General features: G+C 45.4%; 1 protein-coding gene across 8 annotated transcripts in view; it reads left to right on the top strand.

Moving 5' to 3' along the window:
* FEZ1 (fasciculation and elongation protein zeta 1) overlaps positions 1–18075 on the top strand; it is a 170323-nt gene that overhangs the window by 40754 nt on the left and 111494 nt on the right. For all 8 annotated transcript variants that reach the window (XM_039496125.1, XM_039496127.1, XM_039496124.1 and 5 more), the window contains one exon: positions 4178–4277. In XM_039496125.1, the coding sequence (XP_039352059.1) occupies positions 4178–4277 (100 nt within the window). The remainder of the gene's footprint in view (positions 1–4177; positions 4278–18075) is intronic.

The following is an 18075-nucleotide window of genomic DNA, read 5'->3' as shown; positions in this document are numbered from 1 at the left end:
ACCACCCTAGTAAAAAAGTTTTCCTAATATCCAACCAATACCTCCCCCAAAGCAACTTGAGACCATTACTCCTTGTTCTGTCATCTGCTACCACCGAGAACAGCCTAGATCAGGGGTCGGCAACCGGTGGCTCGCGGCTCGCCAGGGTAAGCACCCTGGCGGGCCGGCCCGGTTTGTTTATCTGCCGCGTCGGCAAGTTCGGCCGATCGCGGCTCCCACTGGCCGCAGTTCGCGGTCCCAGGCCAATGCGGGAGGCAGGAAGCCGCAGCCAGAACATCCCTCGGCTCGCGCCGCTTCCTGCCTCCCACATTGGCCTGGGACCGCGAACTGCGGCCAGTGGGAGCCGCGATCGGCCGAACTTGCCGACGCGGCAGATAAACAAACTGGGCCGGCCCGCCAGGGTGCTTACCCTGGCGAGCCGCGAGCCACCGGTTGCCGACCCCTGGCCTAGATCCATCCTCTTTGGAGCCCCCTTTCAGGTAGTCAAAAGCAGCTATCAAATCTCCCCTCATTCATCTCTTCTGCAGACTAAATAATCCCAGTTCCTTCAGCCTCTCCTCATAAGTCATGTGCTCCAGCCCCCAATCATTTTTGTTGCCCTCCACTGGACTCTTTCCAATTTTTCCACAACCTTCTTATAGTGTGGGGCCCAAAACTGGACACAGTACTCCAGATGAGGCCTCACCAATACCGAATAGAGGGGAATGATCACATCCCTCAATCTGCTGGCAATGCTCCTACTTATACAGGCCAAAATGCTGTTAGCCTTCTTGACAACAAGGGCATACTCTTGACTCATATCCAGCTTCCCATCCACTGTAACCCCTAGGTCCTTCTCTGCAGAACTGCTGCCTAGCCACTCGGTCCCTAGTCTGTAGCAGTGCATGGGATTCTTCCGTCCTAAGTGCAGGACTCTGCACTTGTCCCTGTTGAACCTCATCAGATTTCTTTTGACCCAATCCTCTAATTTCTCTAGGTCCCTCTGTATCCTATCCCTACCCTCCAGTGTATCTACCACTCCTCCCAGTTTAGTATCATCTGCAAACTTGCTGAGGGTGCAATCCATGCCATCCTCCAGATCATCAAGTGATCCATACCCTGTCGTCCACTCCTGTTTCTGGCAGTCAGAGGCTAGGGACAGGGCTGCCCAGAGGGGGGGGAAGGCAAGTGGGGCAATTTGCCCCTGGCCCCGGGCCCCGGAGGGGCCCCCACAAGAATATAGTATTCTATGGTATTGCAACTTTTTTTAATGGAAGGGGCCCCCGAAATTGCTTTTCCCCAGGCTCCCTGAATCCTCTGGGCGGCCCTGGCTAGGGACACCCAGAGCATGGGGTTGTGTTCCTGACCATCTTGGCTAATAGCCATTGATGGACCTGTCCTCAATGAACTTCTGTAATTCTTTTTTGAACTCTATTATAATTTTGACCTTCACAACATCTCCTGGCAATGAGTTCCACAGGTTGACTATGTATTGTGTGAAGAAGTACTTCCTTTTGCTTCTTTTAAATCTCTACCTGTTAATTTCATTGGGTGACCCATCATTCTTGTGTTATGTGAAGGAGTAAATACCACTTCCTTATTCACTTTCTCCACACCATTCATGATTTTATAGACCTCTATCATATACCTCCTTAGTCATCTCTTTTTCAAGATGAAAAGTCCTGGTCTTTTTAATCTTTCTTCATATGGAAGTTGTTCCATGTCCTTAATCATTTTTGTTGTCCTTCTCTGTACCTTTTCCAATTCTAATATATCTTTTTTGAGATGGGGCAACCGGAACTGCCTACAGTATTCAAGGTGTGGATGTACCATGAACATATATAGTGACATTATGATATTTTCTGACTTATCTATCCATTTCCTAACAGGTCATAACATTCTGTTAGCTTTTTTGACTACCGCTGCACAGTGAGCAGATGTTTTCAAAAAACTATCCACAATGACTCCAAGATCTTTTCTGGAGTGGTAATAGCTAATTTAGATCCATTAATTTTGTATATATAGTTGGGATTATGTTTTCCAATGTGCATTACTTTGCATTTATCAACATTGAATTTCATCTGCCATTTTGTTGCCCAATCATTCAGTTTTGTGAGATCCCTTTGTAACTCTTCACGGTCTGTTTTGGATTTAACTATCTTGAGTAATTTTGTATTGTCTGCAAACTTTGCCACCTCACTGTTTACCCCCTTTTCCAGATCATTTATAAATATAGTGAACACTGGTCACAGCACACCACTATTTACCTCTTGGTATTATTATTGGTAGAACAGTAGCAATAGCAGTAGATAAAGTTGTTTAGCACTTTTTGTTGAAACCTCTGTTTTCATTTACTTATAACTTTGTCAAACTTTAATGATTCAGGCTGAAAATTTCTACTCTGGATCTGTGCCAAGATTGATTTTTTTTAAAAAGTTTCAGCAAAAAATGATTCAGTTGTTTCTGAAAACAAGATTATAGAAGAATAAGTTGATTTGGCAATGTTAAATATTTTCCCAACCATTTCTGTGAACAGCTCTCTTGTCTCGATTGTTTTTAACAGATGTTTGAAATTTGGCAAGGGTCAGTTCATAGGTCAAAGGTGTTGCGTTCTTGAAAATCTGTCCAGATTTGTCTGAGTTATAAATCTCAGAAAATCACCATTTATACATGCCCAGTAGTGCTTGTTAAACACTTCCCCATTAATTTTCTGAATGTTCTAACTATGCTGTGCATGTTCTCATGTTTCAGTGAGCCTCCTGTGTTTTATGCATACAGCACACATATAGCTAGATCTCCGGACAAGACACAGGGAAAAGAGACAGTCCTCTTTCTTCGTAAATTACTTGTTGAAATTGCTTGTCTATTCTTATAGTTATGCAGTCTAATTACAATAGAGCATGGTCAATCATTATCTGCTGGAGGCGGGTGGCCTACTGTGTTTTCAATTTACATTTGTTTGCAAAAGTAGACAGCAAGGAGGAAAGCCAGAATTCAAAGAACTGTCTGGGGGTTGGGGTGAGCCACAGTCATTCCCTATCTCAGCTCCCCTTAAAGTTCAGTCCATGTGTCATTGTTGCCGGCCATCCAGAATACCTTGCAGTGAGAAACAGACTGCCTCTTTCCCATTTTTTCCCCTATCACAATCATCATATTTTCATCAATTACTTCTACTATCCCTATGGCCATCATGGTGGTAGTGGTAGTTGTAGATTCTGTTGCTTCAGTGCCTTGGACCTGGTATCTGGATGCAGCCATTTTGTTTGGGCTAAAGTGCTATTTTTTTCCCTCATTCCTTTTTGAGCAGACTGTAACTACCGGTCCGTTTGACTAAAAAGAGCTCTCTATAATAGTTTCACCTGTGCTGCAAAACTCTTAATACTTAAAAATCCTCCTGTTAATAGCTGATTTTTGGCTGGATCTAGAGGGAGTGGTGTCAGAGATTGCATTAATTGCTGCAACTTATCATGTTGAGCTGGCTGTTAAATCCTTGTTCTGAAGGAGCTGATTTTGCTGCTGCTTTGGTCATTCAGCCACACAGAATGTAGTAGATGGTGCACTGGTATTTCCATTTCCTTGGTGATCTTGTCTCTTTAATATTGAAAAATTGGAAAGGGTTCAGAAAAGAGCTATAAGAATAATCTGAGGTCTGGAATCCCTGTGTTGTAATAGGAGACTAAAGAACATTAATCTATTTAGTCTATACAAGAGAAGGTTAAGAGGTAACTTGATCACAGTCTACAAGTACCTACAGGAGAAAGAGATTTCTGAGAGCAGAAGGCTCCTTAAACTAGCAGACAAAAGTCCAATGGTTGGAAGTGGAAGCTAGACAAATTTAGACTAGAAATAAGACACTTTTTTTTAACAGCGAAGATAATCAACAAGTGGTTTCTCAATCTGTGAAGTTTTCAAATCAAGAATGGATATCTTTCTAAAAATATGCTATAGCTCAAACAGAAGTTATGGGTTTGATGCAGAATTTATTGGCTGAGGTTCTCTGGCCTGTGTTATGCAGGCGGTCAGACTAAATGATCATAATTGTCCTTTCTGGCTTTAAAATCTATGAATCTATGAATGTTGTTTCAGGGCTGTTTTGAAAAGAGCATGCTGAGACAATTATTTCTTGAGGTGAGTCCTTCTTTCCTTTAGGCAGGGTTGGCCCCACCTGGCAGCTATTAACATGTTTTTCTACTTTCAGGGTTTGGGATGCTTTAACGGACAATTACATCTCATCAATCACTGAGGATTGGAGGGACCCTGATATCGAGGTGTTGAATGGCAATATTTCTGACTCAGAGGTACTTCCCAGACTCTATTTTTTGCATTACTTGTAAAAAAAAAAATAACCCTAACAGGTTCTGGGACACCATTTTCAGTTTGATAAAGGAAGAATGTAAATGCATAAAGTGATATGATGTTCAGTAGCCATTCTGAGAAATAGGAATAATAGAATGTGAGAATGGAGTGCCTGTCAGAGATTGGAACAGATCTCTCACAAACTGCATGAATTTAGGTCACCATCCCTTGATCATTGAAAAGCATGTATAATGTGGAACTATAAATGTAACAGCCTCATATGTATGTAATGGGGGTTTTGTCAGCTACGCTGTTGTTTGCTTGAGAGTGACATTGAGGATGTTTGTACCACCTTCCACCATGACACAGTTAGAACAATGTAGAGCACAGACTTGCTAGTCTACTGAACAATGCAGCTAGTGATTGCTAATGTATACAGCACATCACAGTAGTGCTCTTGTTTCTAGAGCTGGTCAAAAATGCAATTTTTATTCCATGGTGAATTTGTTTCTGTTCGGAATTAGAACAAAAAGCTAAAATATAAAAAATGTTCACAGAAAGAAAAATTCCAGAGTTTAGATTCACAAGAATGGGCAGAACAGAAATCTGCATACTGAGGTGTGGATGTTCTCTGTTGACAGGACATATTTGTTTGAGACTGGTTTTCTATATTTTCAGCAGAAGGGGTGTTTTTTCCTTTGCTATTTAATAATCTTAATGATCTTCCAAATATCTGTTCAGACTGCATCACTCTTGGGTTCAGGGAGTTCCAGAGTCAAAAATTTTTCCTGGCTACATCAAGCCTTCTATTGCAGTGATACTCAGTAGGTGCCCCGCAGGCCAAATGTGGCCCTCCAAGACTTCCTGTGTGGCCCTCTAGCTCATCTTTAAAAAATAAGGCAGCTTGAGATGGCTCACAGCACAGCACACATGGGGAAACTGACCTGGATGCACAGAGCACCTTGCATCACCACTTGCCCCCCTACAAATGTTCTTCTGTGCCCCCTAGTGGGACGTGGGGCTGGCCCGCGACCCTAGGGGGACACTGAGGAATATTCGGGGTGGGGGGGCACAAACAGTGACGCCAAGCGCTCTGTGCAACCAGGTCTCTTTCCCCATGTGAGCTGGGTAATGGCCAGCCTGGCCAGCATGCACACAGCCACAAGGAGCAGAGCTGCCCGCACTGTGCCAACTAAGGACCAAGGGCACAGCTGGACCCCGCAGCAGCAGCACCCCCTCAAACACAGCCCCTCCCTGAACCATGCCCCTCCCTGCACCCTGAGCTACACCCCTCCTAGCACACAGCCCCTAGCTACCCGCTGCCTGCACCCTTAGCTACACCCCTCCTGGCAAACAGCCCCTAACTACCCCCTGCTGGCATCCTGAGCTACAACCTTGCCTGCACACAGTCCCTAGATAACTGCTCCCTGCACACTGAGTGATTTTCAGACTTTTTGAGTTACAATTTTTGGTTGCGCCCTCCCAACCCAAATAGGCTGGGTGGCCTGCTGAGGTGAGTTGGGGGTGAAGGTGGTGCTCCATCCCTGGGCCCTGCTATGCTGGGCTGGCCTGAGCCCCACTGGACCTGTACTTCCAAATATAGAAGTCAAACTACACCTATGCCTGCTGCTTGGTGCTGCCGGCCCAAGCCCCACCGCTTGGGGCTGAACTCAAAGAAAGGGTGTCAGGGTTCCCTCCCCACTCTGAATTCTGGGATACAGATGTGAGGACCCGCATGAAAGACCCCCTAAGCTTATTTCTACCAGCTTAGGTTAAAACTTCCCCAAGGCACAAATCCTTTCCTTGTCCTTGGATGGTATAGCTGCCACCACCAAGTGATTTTGACAAAAATCCAGGAAAAAGGGCCACTTGGAGTCCCTGTTTCCCAAAAATATTCCCCTAAGCCCCTTCACCCCCTTTCCTGGGGAGGCTTGAGAATAATATACTAACCAATTGGTTACAAAATGAGCACAGACCAAACCCCTGGGTTTTTAGGACACTGAAAATCAATGAGGTTCTTAAAAGAAGAATTTTATTTAAAAAAAGGTAAAAGAATCACACCTGCAAAATTAGGATGGAAGGTAACTTTACAGGGTAAATAAAAAGATTTAAAACACAGAGGATTCCCCTCTAGGCTTAGCTTCAAAGTTACAAAAAACAGGAATAAAACTCACTCTTAGCATAGGGAAAATTCAAGAGATAAAACAAAAGATAATGCATTTTCTTGCCTTACCTTACAATTTCTGTAATTTTAGATGCTCATTTCAGGTATGTTTTTAGGAGATGTTTTTTTCCTGTCTGGTCCCTCTCTCTGTCCAGCGAGGGAATAAACAAAGAGAGCGCAAACAAATCCTCTCCCGCCCCATCACGGAGTTTGGGGGAGACAAGGCCCTGCACTCCCACCTTCCTGCAATTCACCATGACTCTCAGCAAGACAGTAGAACAGAAGGTTTATTAGACAACAGGAACACAGTCCAAACCAGAGCTTGTAGGCATAAACAGGACCCCTTAGTCAGGTCCTTCTGGAGGGGAGGGATCTTAGACCCCAGCCTTGGAGTTCCCTCCAATTCCCCAGCCAGCCCAAAACTGAAAACTCTACTGCAGCCATCTCACTCCTCCTCCCCCATGCAGACAGTCCCAGTAAAACTAGACGACATTCTCAGGTCACTCCCTACTGCGTCATACCCCTCCACCCAGATTTGAAAGTATCTTCTTTCCTTATTGCTCCAGCCCCCTAATCATTTTTGTTGCCCTCTTATTGCTCCTTTTAGTCAGGTGTCAACCAGGTACCAGGTTATTTGAGCTTCTTAACCCCTTACAGGTAAAGGGATTCTGTACCCCTGGCCAGGCGGGATTTTGTGTTACTGCATACATAAAGTTTGTTACCTTTCCCTTTAGATTTATTACAAAGTCATGAGGGGAAGAATCAAATCGTGTCTGGGCCCTTAGGCAGGGCCCATACCACCAAGCACAAATAGCAGTCCCCCACCCTCTCTGAACTCACTGGGCTTTGGAACCCATGTTCCCTGCCTAGTGAGTGCTGTTTAGTTGAGGGTGAGTCCCTCAATCAGGGTACGCCAAGCACAGTTCTGCTACCATTGATTCACACAACAAGGATAACAACCCTTTATAACACTGTCCCAATAACAAGGAGACTGGGGAGCCAACATCAGCCAAAATATCCAATATCTAGGTTGGATATTAGGAAAAACTATTTCATTAGGAGGGTGGTGAAGCACTGGTGTGCTTCAAAAAGAAATAAATGAATTTCTTTTAAATCACAAGACCAACAAAGCTTTCAAGTTTCTAGAAATTATGAATAATATCCCCTCTATCTCACACGTAGCTTTTCTGTGTGATATTACTGGTCACTTGAATTCCCTCAACTTGCAGCTCCATGGCTGTTCAAGCAGAGTGGGGGATCTGTTTGAAAAAGTATGTGCCTTTTAGAGGAATCTTGAAAACTTTCAGACACACTTAACATGCGTTTTCCCATATTGCATGTTGTTGCTACAAATGAAACTTTGATGAAAACAATGCAAGAATTCCTAAACATTCTGATGAAAATTTTTAAAATGTAATTTAAGAATTTTAAAATTCCAAAGAATTTGCTTTTATTTGTTTGTGATCCATTTGTTGTCTCCGCCGATGGACCTTGCCCTTCTGAAGCAAAGAACAGTCTTGATTCAACTGATGAAGGTTCCTTTCAATTAGAAATTGTAAAGCTCCAGGGCTCAGATGTCTTGAAGGCAAATTCAGAGAAGTGGGACTTCGGGATTTCTCAACTCAATATGCTGACCAGTTTCAGAATAGCCAGAATCTAGCCAACTATCTTTTAACAATGTTCAGATCAACATAACTCTGCAAATCTGGATTTTCTACCATGAACAGTATAAAAAACCAACACCACAATCACCTGATGGACGAGCATCTTCACCAGTGCATGCACGTTGCCCTGATCTCCTACAAACCACTCTTCATAAAGTTTGCCAGAGATTGTCGCTATCACCTCTCCCATTAAAGATTGCCACAAACATAGGTAATAATGTTGATTTATAAACTTTGTTAAAAGATAGAAACACAAATACTTATGTTTTAATTAAGATCTTTATTGGCAGCTGAATTTTTTTGTCAGACTTCTGACAAAAGTTGTGGCTAGTGTACTAGGCACTAGATATTTACATAACTTTATTCCAGCTAGTACAGATACATCCCAATCTAGTACAATGAATAGGGATGTTTTATTCAAGATATCAGGAACAAGAGGAGGTAGCAAATAGATGTCATAAAATATAAATTGGTGCATAAATTGTGTATTACAGTTGTTTGCCTCAGCCTCTAAATGTCAGGGTACTGTGCCTTAACCCTTTGTCCAGCCTAGGGGGCAGCGGAGAGTCTCTCCATTCACTAAGATGAGTCTATTGTAATGAGCATACATGTGTTAGTGTCACTGTAGACACTGATCCAGGGAGCTAGTACCGTTCTTCATTGACAATAAACCTGGCCGAGCATCTTTGCCACCGAACAGTGCCTGTGGTCCTCCTTTATGAGTAACACCGAGGTCTGCTGAACTAACACACTGCACTATCTTCAAGGACAGAAGCAATGAGCAGCCTAAACAGCGTTACCAAGGCAACAGAATTCCAGTCTTCAACATTCAACAGCACTGGGTAGTACTATTGAGATTTGCTAAACCAGCCATTTGCGCAGAGCTGGACAGCACACTGAAAGAACACACACACGCAAGCCAACAACTGACAACACCATTGTGATAATCTAGTCTGATCTCTTGCATAACACAGGCCTCAGTACTTCCCTGAATTAATTCTTGCTTCAAGACCAATAGCTGTGGTTGAACTAGCAGCAGATCTTTTAGAAAAACATCCAATCTTGACTTAAAAATTGCCGGTGATGGAGAATTCACAAAACCTTCTGCACGTTTTTTCCCCCAGGGAGTAATTATGCTCAGTGTTAAAAAATGACACCTTATTTCCAGTCTGAATTTCTAAAATTCCAGCCTTAATTCTCCAATCTGGAACTATGCCCTGCAGTGCTGTGGGAGGTGACACTGCCACCCACCCCAGCCTCCAGCATGCAAGTCACTCCCAAACATATATCAGAGTGCTATTCCCAGCCACGCTTGAATTACAGATAGGGCAATACCCACATATCCCTAGTCCCAGTTTTGCACCCCAGAAATGTGCCATCTTGCATTCTCCAGTCACTCGACATTGCAAGCTCATAAATTAGTTCACCACTCCATCAAAGAGAAATGAATATGCACCAGCCTTTGTGATGAGTAGATTCCCCAAAAACTTCAGCCAATAAACACTGATCAATAGTAAGTATAAATGGTGAATATTGGGGTTACAGCATCATGCTTATATGATCATGTCATCTCTTAACCTTCCCTTTGATAAGCTAAATAGATTGAGCTCATTGAGTCTCTCACTGTAAAACATGCTTTCCAATCCTTTAATCATACTTGTGGCTCTTGTCTGAACCCTCTCCAATGTTTCAACATCCGTTTTGAAGTGTGGACACCAGAACTGTACATAGTATTTCCATAGCAGTTGTACCAGTGCCAAATATTACCCTGTTACTCCTCCTCGATTCTCCCATTTATAAATCCATGGACAGCCTTAGCCCTTTTACTCACAGTATTGCACTGGGAGTTCATGTTCATCTGACTGTCCATCATGACTCCCACTGTTTCCCAGGATTGGGTCCCCCATCCTGTAACTATGTCCTGTATTTTTTGTACCTAGAGGTATGATCTTTCATTTGGCCATATTGAAATACATATTGTTTGACTGCTCCCAGCTACAATGGCTACATAACAGTGATTTGTCCTCTTCATTATTTATCCCCAACCTTTCTATCACCTGCAAACTTTATTAATGATGATTTTATGGTTTTTTCCAGGTCATTGATAAAAATACTAAATAGTATAGGGCCAAGAACTGATCCCTGTCGGACTCCACTAGAAACATACCCACATGACCAGTGGTTTTCAAACTTTTTTTCTGGCAACCCAGTTGAAGAAAATTGTTGATACCCATGACCCAATGGAGATGGGGATGAGGGGTTTGGGGTGTGGGAGGAGATCAGGGCTAGGCAGAGGGTTGGGGTGCAGGGGTGAGGGCTGCAGGGGAGGTGGGAATGAGAGGTTCAGGGTGTGGGAGGGGCGCTGGGCTGGGGCAGGGGATTGGGGTGTGGGCTTACCTTGGGTGGTTTCTGGTCAGCAGCGCAGCAGGGGTGCTAAGGCAGGCTTCCTGCCTGTCCTGGCACTGCAGACCATGTTGCGCCCTGGCCGTAGCCAGCAGCCAGTCCCACTCCTAGGTGGAGGCATACAAGCGACTCTGCATGGCTCTCACCTGCAGGCACCACACCCCCCAGCTCCCATTGGCTGGGAACCATCCAATGGGAGTGCAGAGCTGGTGCTCGGGGCAGAGGCAGAGCATGGAGCCCTTTTGCCCCCCACCCCACCCCACCCCCGCATAGGAGTCGGACCTGTTTCTGGCTGCTTCCAGGGCGCAGCACGGTGCCAGAACAGGTAGGAACTAGCCTGTCTTAGTCGGGCAACACTGCTGATGGGACTTTTAATGGCCTGGTTGGCAGTGCTAACCAGAGCTGCCGCGACCCAGTGTCATATATTCTGCGACCCAGTACTGGGTCACAACCCGCAGTTCAAAAACCACTGCACCTGATGATGATTACTTTTTTACAAGTATATTTGAGACCTTTCAATTAATCAGTGTTTAACCTATTTAATGTGTGCCATGTTGATTTTGTACCACTCTGTGTTCTTAATGAAAGTATTGATCAGTCCTAAATCCAATGCCTTCCAGAAGTCAAAGTATGTAACATCAACACAATTATCTTTATCAATCAAATTTATGATCTCATCAAAGAATTATATTGAGTTAATTTGAGAAGATCTATTTTCCATAAACACATATTGATTAGGTTGTTGCATGAGACTGTCAAATAACAGGCTCAAGTGGAATTATTTAAATAAAGATTAACAATGTGAGACTAGGCACAGAGACTATACAGAAGCCAAGCAGCCAGCCAGTGGAACACAAGCCAGCAAACAGAGCAAAAAACAGGGGAGTATGAGTGGGAGTTCTGTTGGAGAAAGGAGGAGGCAAGCAGGGTCAGTGAGTGAGTTTTTGTGTGTTTTGTGTTTCCCACCTCCATTTCGCAAAGGCTGGTAGGGGACAGTGTGCTGTGAGAGAGGCAGAGCCCTCATTTGGGGATTAGGCTTCCCTGATTAGGAGGCCTATAAAGGCAGCCAAGCAGTCAGCCAGTGGCACAGGAGCCAGCAAACAGTGCTGAAAACAGGGGAGTTTAAGGTTTAACGCCAATTTTCCACTTGAGGCACCTTTAATTACTCTTTATGGCTGATTCCAGTAGACTTAAGGAACCTCGCGACGAGGAGTAACGTTAGTCCATATTACCACTGGCGGATTAGGGTTAAGATTGGCCGCTGGCGGTATCCATAGTGGCCCCAGTCTCCCAGTGGACAGTATTCTGAACTTCACAATGCGGATGTGGTGGCTTCTCGGATCGGATGCAGAAGCTCTTGAGAATATTTCCGTAGACAACTTTTGAGATTGTCCTTTTGAAGCGGGCGGTGATCTCTGATCAGCAGGTGATGTGATGCAGGGTGGTGATGATCATAATGGCGGCACAGAAGATGACATTCAAAAATCATTTTTAAAGATGATGAGACAAAAATTTTTAACATCTCCCAGCGACAGCCCACTGCTGTGTGACAAGCACAAAAGAAAAGAAAAAAATCAAATGGCCAAAGAATCAAATGGATGGCTGGCTCATGGACAGTCCTGCATCCCTCAGTTCCTTTGCATTCTGTCAGTGCTCATGCCAATCTTTTCTAGAATCAAAATAGTGTCATGGGGTCACCACGGTGTCCGTCACTGGCGGTGGGCACCCCCACCCACCCCCACCCACCCCCAGCCCAACAGGAAAACATCCTCTCTCACTTTCTCTTTTATCTTCTTTTTAGGCGGAGGGATTATGCAGCATGCAGCATGATGGCAGCCTCAACCACCAACATCCTTGCTCCCCCTGACCTCCCCCACTATGCTGGTATCTGTCTGTCTGGTATGTCAGCCATCTCGCCTCATGGCATCATGGGGCAGGGGCAAAGGCAAGGTAACCATGACCCACCATGACCTGCATCATCGAGGTCGCGCCTGGTCCTCAATGGTCCTGATTTGGGTGCATATGGCTGATAATGCCTGAGCCGTCTCATCATCATAGCAACAGCCCCTGAGCTCCATCCCCCCCAAAAAGAAAGTGAAAAGTTAAGTGCTAGAGCAGCAGAGGGATGCTGGGCTCCTCCTCACACTCCCTGTCCTGTCTGTCCTGTCTGGTAGCAGCAGAGGGATGCCTTCCCTTCCATCACTAACAAATCACTGTGTCTTGTCTTATCATTATTTTATTATTCATCATCACCAGCAGGGGCACTTTATGACAGCAAAATGGAACAGTGCAAAAAGGACTAGTAGACACGATCATCTTATTACCAATTTATGGTATGGTAGATGGTACAATATGGCTGATAACATGCATGCTGCTGAATCGCTGCTGCTGAGTCGCATCTGCAGTGGCATCTGACACACATGTGGGCTAAAACAAAAACAGGCTCCATGGCTCCATGATTGCCATGCTCTTCCAGGCAATCCAGCAAAAAAGGCAAAATGCTTGTCTGCAAAATGCTTCCCAGCGGAAGGAGGGACTGCTTACATTACATTACCACCACTACCCAGAACGATTTTTTTTTTTTTTTTTTCAGGCACTCTCATGGGGGGAAATCAAAAGGGGGGGGGGGGGGGCTGGGGAACTATGGAGCGGGGAGCTGGGCTACCCAGTGCAATGCTGAAATCGACGACGCTAGCCGGGACCGTGGACACACACCACCGATTTAATGTGTTTAGTGTGGCCGCACACACTCAATTTTATAAAATCTGTTTTACAAAACCGGTTTATGCACATTCGGAATAGTCCCGTAGTGTAGACGTACCGTAAGTGGCAGTCTGCAAAGGGAGTTTGGGAGAGGGATTGTGATGTGTTCTGTTTTTCGTTTGTTTGGTTGGTTTTGCTTTGGTTTTTGTTTTCTGTGACAGGAGCTTAGGTGGGAGGGCAATGACAGATACAGAGGTAGCAGTGGTAGTGACCCAAGCAATGGAAGAGTCAACGAAGATGACCAGATGTGGAAGCTGTGGGAAGTACATGATCCTAGAGCAGATACCTGAAAACAGCTTTGTTTGTATGAGTGCTGCCTGATAGAGCTGATGGAAGAGGAGATCTGAGGTTTGGAGATGCAGGTGGAAACTATGGCTGAGTTTCGAAGAGGATTTGAGCAAATGATGCAAGGAAGGCGAGAGGAGGCTGAAGGGAGAACTCAAGACTCACAGATACAAACTCCGAGGGGAGACTACAGGGTGGCTAATAAGAATGAGGATATGGAAGTAAAAATTACCACATACGAGGTGGAAGTCACACTCAAACAATTTAATGGGATTAAATTGGGGGTCCCAGATAATCTTGATCCCAGAATATTAAAGGAACTGGCACATGCAATTTCTAGCCCAAAAGCAAGGATTTTTAAGAAAGGGGAAAAAAGTGATTCTGGAAACTACAGGTCTATTAATTTGACCTCAGTTGTATGCAAGGTATTAGATCAAATTTTGAAAGAGAAAGTAGTTAAGGACATAGAAGTGAACGGTAATTGGGATAAAATACAACATGGTTTAACAAAGGTAGATCATGACAGACCAACCTGATCTCCTTCTATGAGAAGCTAACTGATTTTTTAGACAAAGGAAATTCAGTAGATCTATCTTGATTTTCAGTAGGGCGTTTGATTCAATTCCACATGGGAAATTATTAGTTAAATTGGAGAAGATGAGGATTAATATGAGAATTGAAAGGTGGCTAAGGAACTGGTTAAAGGCAACTACAACAGATCATACAGAAAGGTGATCTGAAAGAGTTCTTAAGGGATCAATTTTGGGACCAATTTTTTTTTTTTTAATTAATGACCTTGGCACAAAAATCATAGAATCATAGAATATCAGGGTTGGAAGGGACCTCAGAAGGTCATCTAGTCCAACCCCCTGCTCAAAGCAGGACTAATTCCCAACTAAAAAGTGGGAGTGTGCTAATAAAATTTGTGGATGACACAAAGTTGGGAGACATTGGCAATATGGAGGAGGATCAGAATATCATAGAAGATCTGGGTGACTTTGAAAAGTGGAATAATAGAAATGGGATGAAATTTAATAGGTAAAAGTGCAAGGTCCTGCACTGAGAGACTAACAAGAATTTTTGCTATAAGCTGGCAATTTATCAGTTGGAAGTGACAGATGAGGAGAAAGACCTGGTTATATTGGTCGATTAGAGGAGAATTATGAGTAGGGCCCTACCAATTTCATAGCCATGAAAAATGTGTCATGGACCATGAAATCAGCCCTCCCCCATGAAGTCTGATTTCCTCTGCTGCTGCTAGTCCGGCTGCACTGGGGAGGGACAGGAATTGTCCTTCCTTTGCACAGCTGTTCTTGGTGGGGAGATCACACCCACACTCCCCAGAGGCAATGCAGAAATGAGGGTGGTACGCTCTCACTTCCAGGGCCAGCTTTAGGCCAATTCCCCCAATTCCCCCAAATCGGGCCCTGTGCCTAGGAGGGCCCTGCGCCCGCACCTGAGTGCCTAATTTAGGCACGTTTTTAATTTTTACTCACCCGGCGGTGCTCCGGGACTTCGGCGGCACTTCGGTGGTGGGTCCTTTACTCGCTCTGGGTCTTTGGCGGCACTTCAGCAGCGGGTCCTTCAGTGCCGCAGAAGACCTGGAGTGAAGACCTGGAGCGCCGTCAGGTGAGTCAACCCTGCCAGGACCCTGTCGAAACTATTCGAATAGGGCCCTGCACTTCCTAAAGCTGGCCCTGCTCACTTCTGTGCTGCAGCAGCCCAGGAGATGGGCTCTGGGCTTCCCTTCCCCCCTGCCCGCAGCTCCTGCTGCAGCTCCAGGTGCCAAGATCGGGGCTTCCTCCCACAGCGGCTCCTGCCAGGCTGGAGGCTTTCACTCCCATAGACTGCAGCTGAGGCAGCCTGGGTTCTGTTCTTCTGCCTCCTGCTGCTCCAACTGGGGCTCGGGGCAGCCCGGGCTGGGGGATTCTGCTCTGCGGCTGCAGCCAGGGCTTGAGGCTTCTTCCCCTGCAGCTGCTGCTGGGACTTGGGTGACCTGGTAGGGGCTTCTGCCCTGGGGCTTCTTCCGGGACTGGGGCACCAATTTTTCCTGGGGGCCCCTGTCTTTATCTGTTCCTGGAGCGGATTAGCAGCTAGGAGCCAGAAGCATGGGGGAGATCCTACCTACCTCCACCTCTGGGAACCTCCTCTAACTGCAGGAAGCTGGAAGGGTGCTGCCTTTAGAGTCCAGCTCTGGAGTCAGGAAGGAATTTTCCCATGGTCAGATTGGCAGAGACCCTGGGCTTTTTTTGCTTTCTGCAGCTTGGGGCACAGGTAATTTGGAGATTTAAACTAGTGTAAATGGTGGATTCTCTGTAACTTAAAGTGTTTAAACCATGACTTGAGGACTTCAGTAACTCAGCCAGAAGTTATGAGTCTATTACAGGAGTCGATGGGTGAAGTTCTGTGGCCTGCAATGTGCAGGAGGTCAGACTAGATTGGGGTGGGCAAACTTTTTGGCCTGAGGGCCGCATTGGGGTTGCAAAACTGTATGGAGGGCCAGGTAGTGAAGGTTGTGCCTCCCCAAACAGCCTGGCCCCCGCCCCGTATCCGCCCCCTCCCACTTTCGCGCCTCCTGACTGCCCCCCTCAGAATCTCCGACCCATCCAATACCCCTGCTCCTTGCCCCCTAACCGCCCCCTCCCTGGACCCCCCTGCAGAGTCCCATTGCCCATGCACTCGGAACCCCCCTCAATGAGCCCCCATTGACCCAGATTCCCCTACACAGACCCAGACCCCCCACAGAGCCACCCACACCCAGATTGCCCTACACAGAACCTCACACCTGGATCCTCCCACATTAAGCTCCTCATACTTGGACCCTGCCAGGATGAGTCTGCCTGCCCACACCTGATGTGTCTGGTGCGGGGCTGCTAATCCTGGTGAGTTGCTTCATCTGCTACTACTGAGGGAATTCTGCACCAAAAAATTAAAAATTCTGTGCACAATATTTTAAAATTCTGCAAATGTTATTTGTCAATAAATAAATACAGAGGCTCCAGCATGGCAGTGAGGAGCACAGACCACTGGCTGCATGGAGGTGGGAGATCACCCTTCAGGCCTCCCCCCAGCCCTGGGACACAGTGTTAGAGAGCTTATTCCTTCACTTTTACCCTTCCCTGGTCCTTCTTGCATGAACAGAGAGCAACAATACCCGAAGTTCGAAGGTGCAAACAATTCAGTGTTTATTGGGGTGAACTTCCAGCAAGCATGATTCCAGTTTCCTTCCTTAGTGTCCCCCTTCCCAGCTCTGACACCACAGAGCCTTGCCTGTGTCCCTGTTCCTGTTCCCATTTTCCCCTTTAACAAGACATGATTTTAATTCCCCCAGTCCCTGTTCCCATTTCCCTCCCCGCCTTCCTTCCTGATTGACTGCAGACTATATAGTAAAACTTGAATTCTGCTTAGCTATACCTTAACCAATCATTTTACTGAAATTTAACTAACCAATCCTAACATATTGTAACATGGTTATTTAACCAATTATACTCCACCACCTTAATTGGTTTACACCCAGCAAAATTAATTATACAGAAACAATTACAGAATCAGACAGAGACCATGCAAATAAACATATAAAACAATACAGAAGTGAGGATTTCACAACTACATCTATACAGACATAAGGGTTTTCCAGCGGTGTCTATTGATAAGTGAGTTCTTGCCAGACAGGATGCTATTAAACTAAGTTTCCTTTTACATTTTCTAGGCTCTACCCTTTGTCTGGAGGGGATAGAAATACAATCCTGTCCTGATATTCCTAACAGCCCAATAGCACCTTATTTCAATGTGACTAGTTTGGAATGTGAGGATGTGACCAGACACTTCCCAGCTCATGGCTGCCTAACTACATCTTAGCTGAAGGCCTTAGCCTGTCACAGTAAGAGAAGGCCATTCCACAGACAGTGATTTTGATTCTTCTTTTATACCTCTATAACTAGCTAAGTGATAAGAATACACCTAAATTCTTAAAGTATAGGCCTTTGCAGACAGGCCTGAATATCTATATCCTAACACTCCACCCCTTTTTTTTCCTTTTTCTTTTGGGATCCTCCTGCCCAGGTATCCCTGGAAAAGCATAGAACATATGGCGACACATTTTTAGATAGGGCCAGGCATCAAGGTGTCGATATTTCATTTGTCCCACTGCCCCTTGTGTAGTACAGTGCCCTGCACCTTCTCTCATACGGGCATACCACACCTATTCCAATTAGTGTTCCAGACTTCCCATTATATTAGGCCTGAGAAGGTTGGGTCCGGGTTGTCCTGCACACTGCAGGGTGGGGCGGGCTTACTACATTACTTATAGGTTATCTCCATATGCAGCATAACACAAGTACAGTTAACAATATACAATGCACAGCAACACTGAGTCCTGACCACTGCAGTATGGTCCAACATCTGAGACACGACCAAAACACTGCCTCTCCTCCTTTGTCAGGGTCAAGATTTTAATGTGTCCAGTTGCTGGCAGCTGCAACAAGCTGCCCCTGCAAGTTTTACATGCTTTTGTCCATATTA

Source organism: Mauremys reevesii, linkage group 12, assembly GCF_016161935.1.
Source record: "Mauremys reevesii isolate NIE-2019 linkage group 12, ASM1616193v1, whole genome shotgun sequence".
NCBI lineage: Eukaryota > Metazoa > Chordata > Testudines > Geoemydidae > Mauremys > Mauremys reevesii.
This window is presented reverse-complemented; position numbering and strand designations above follow the sequence as displayed.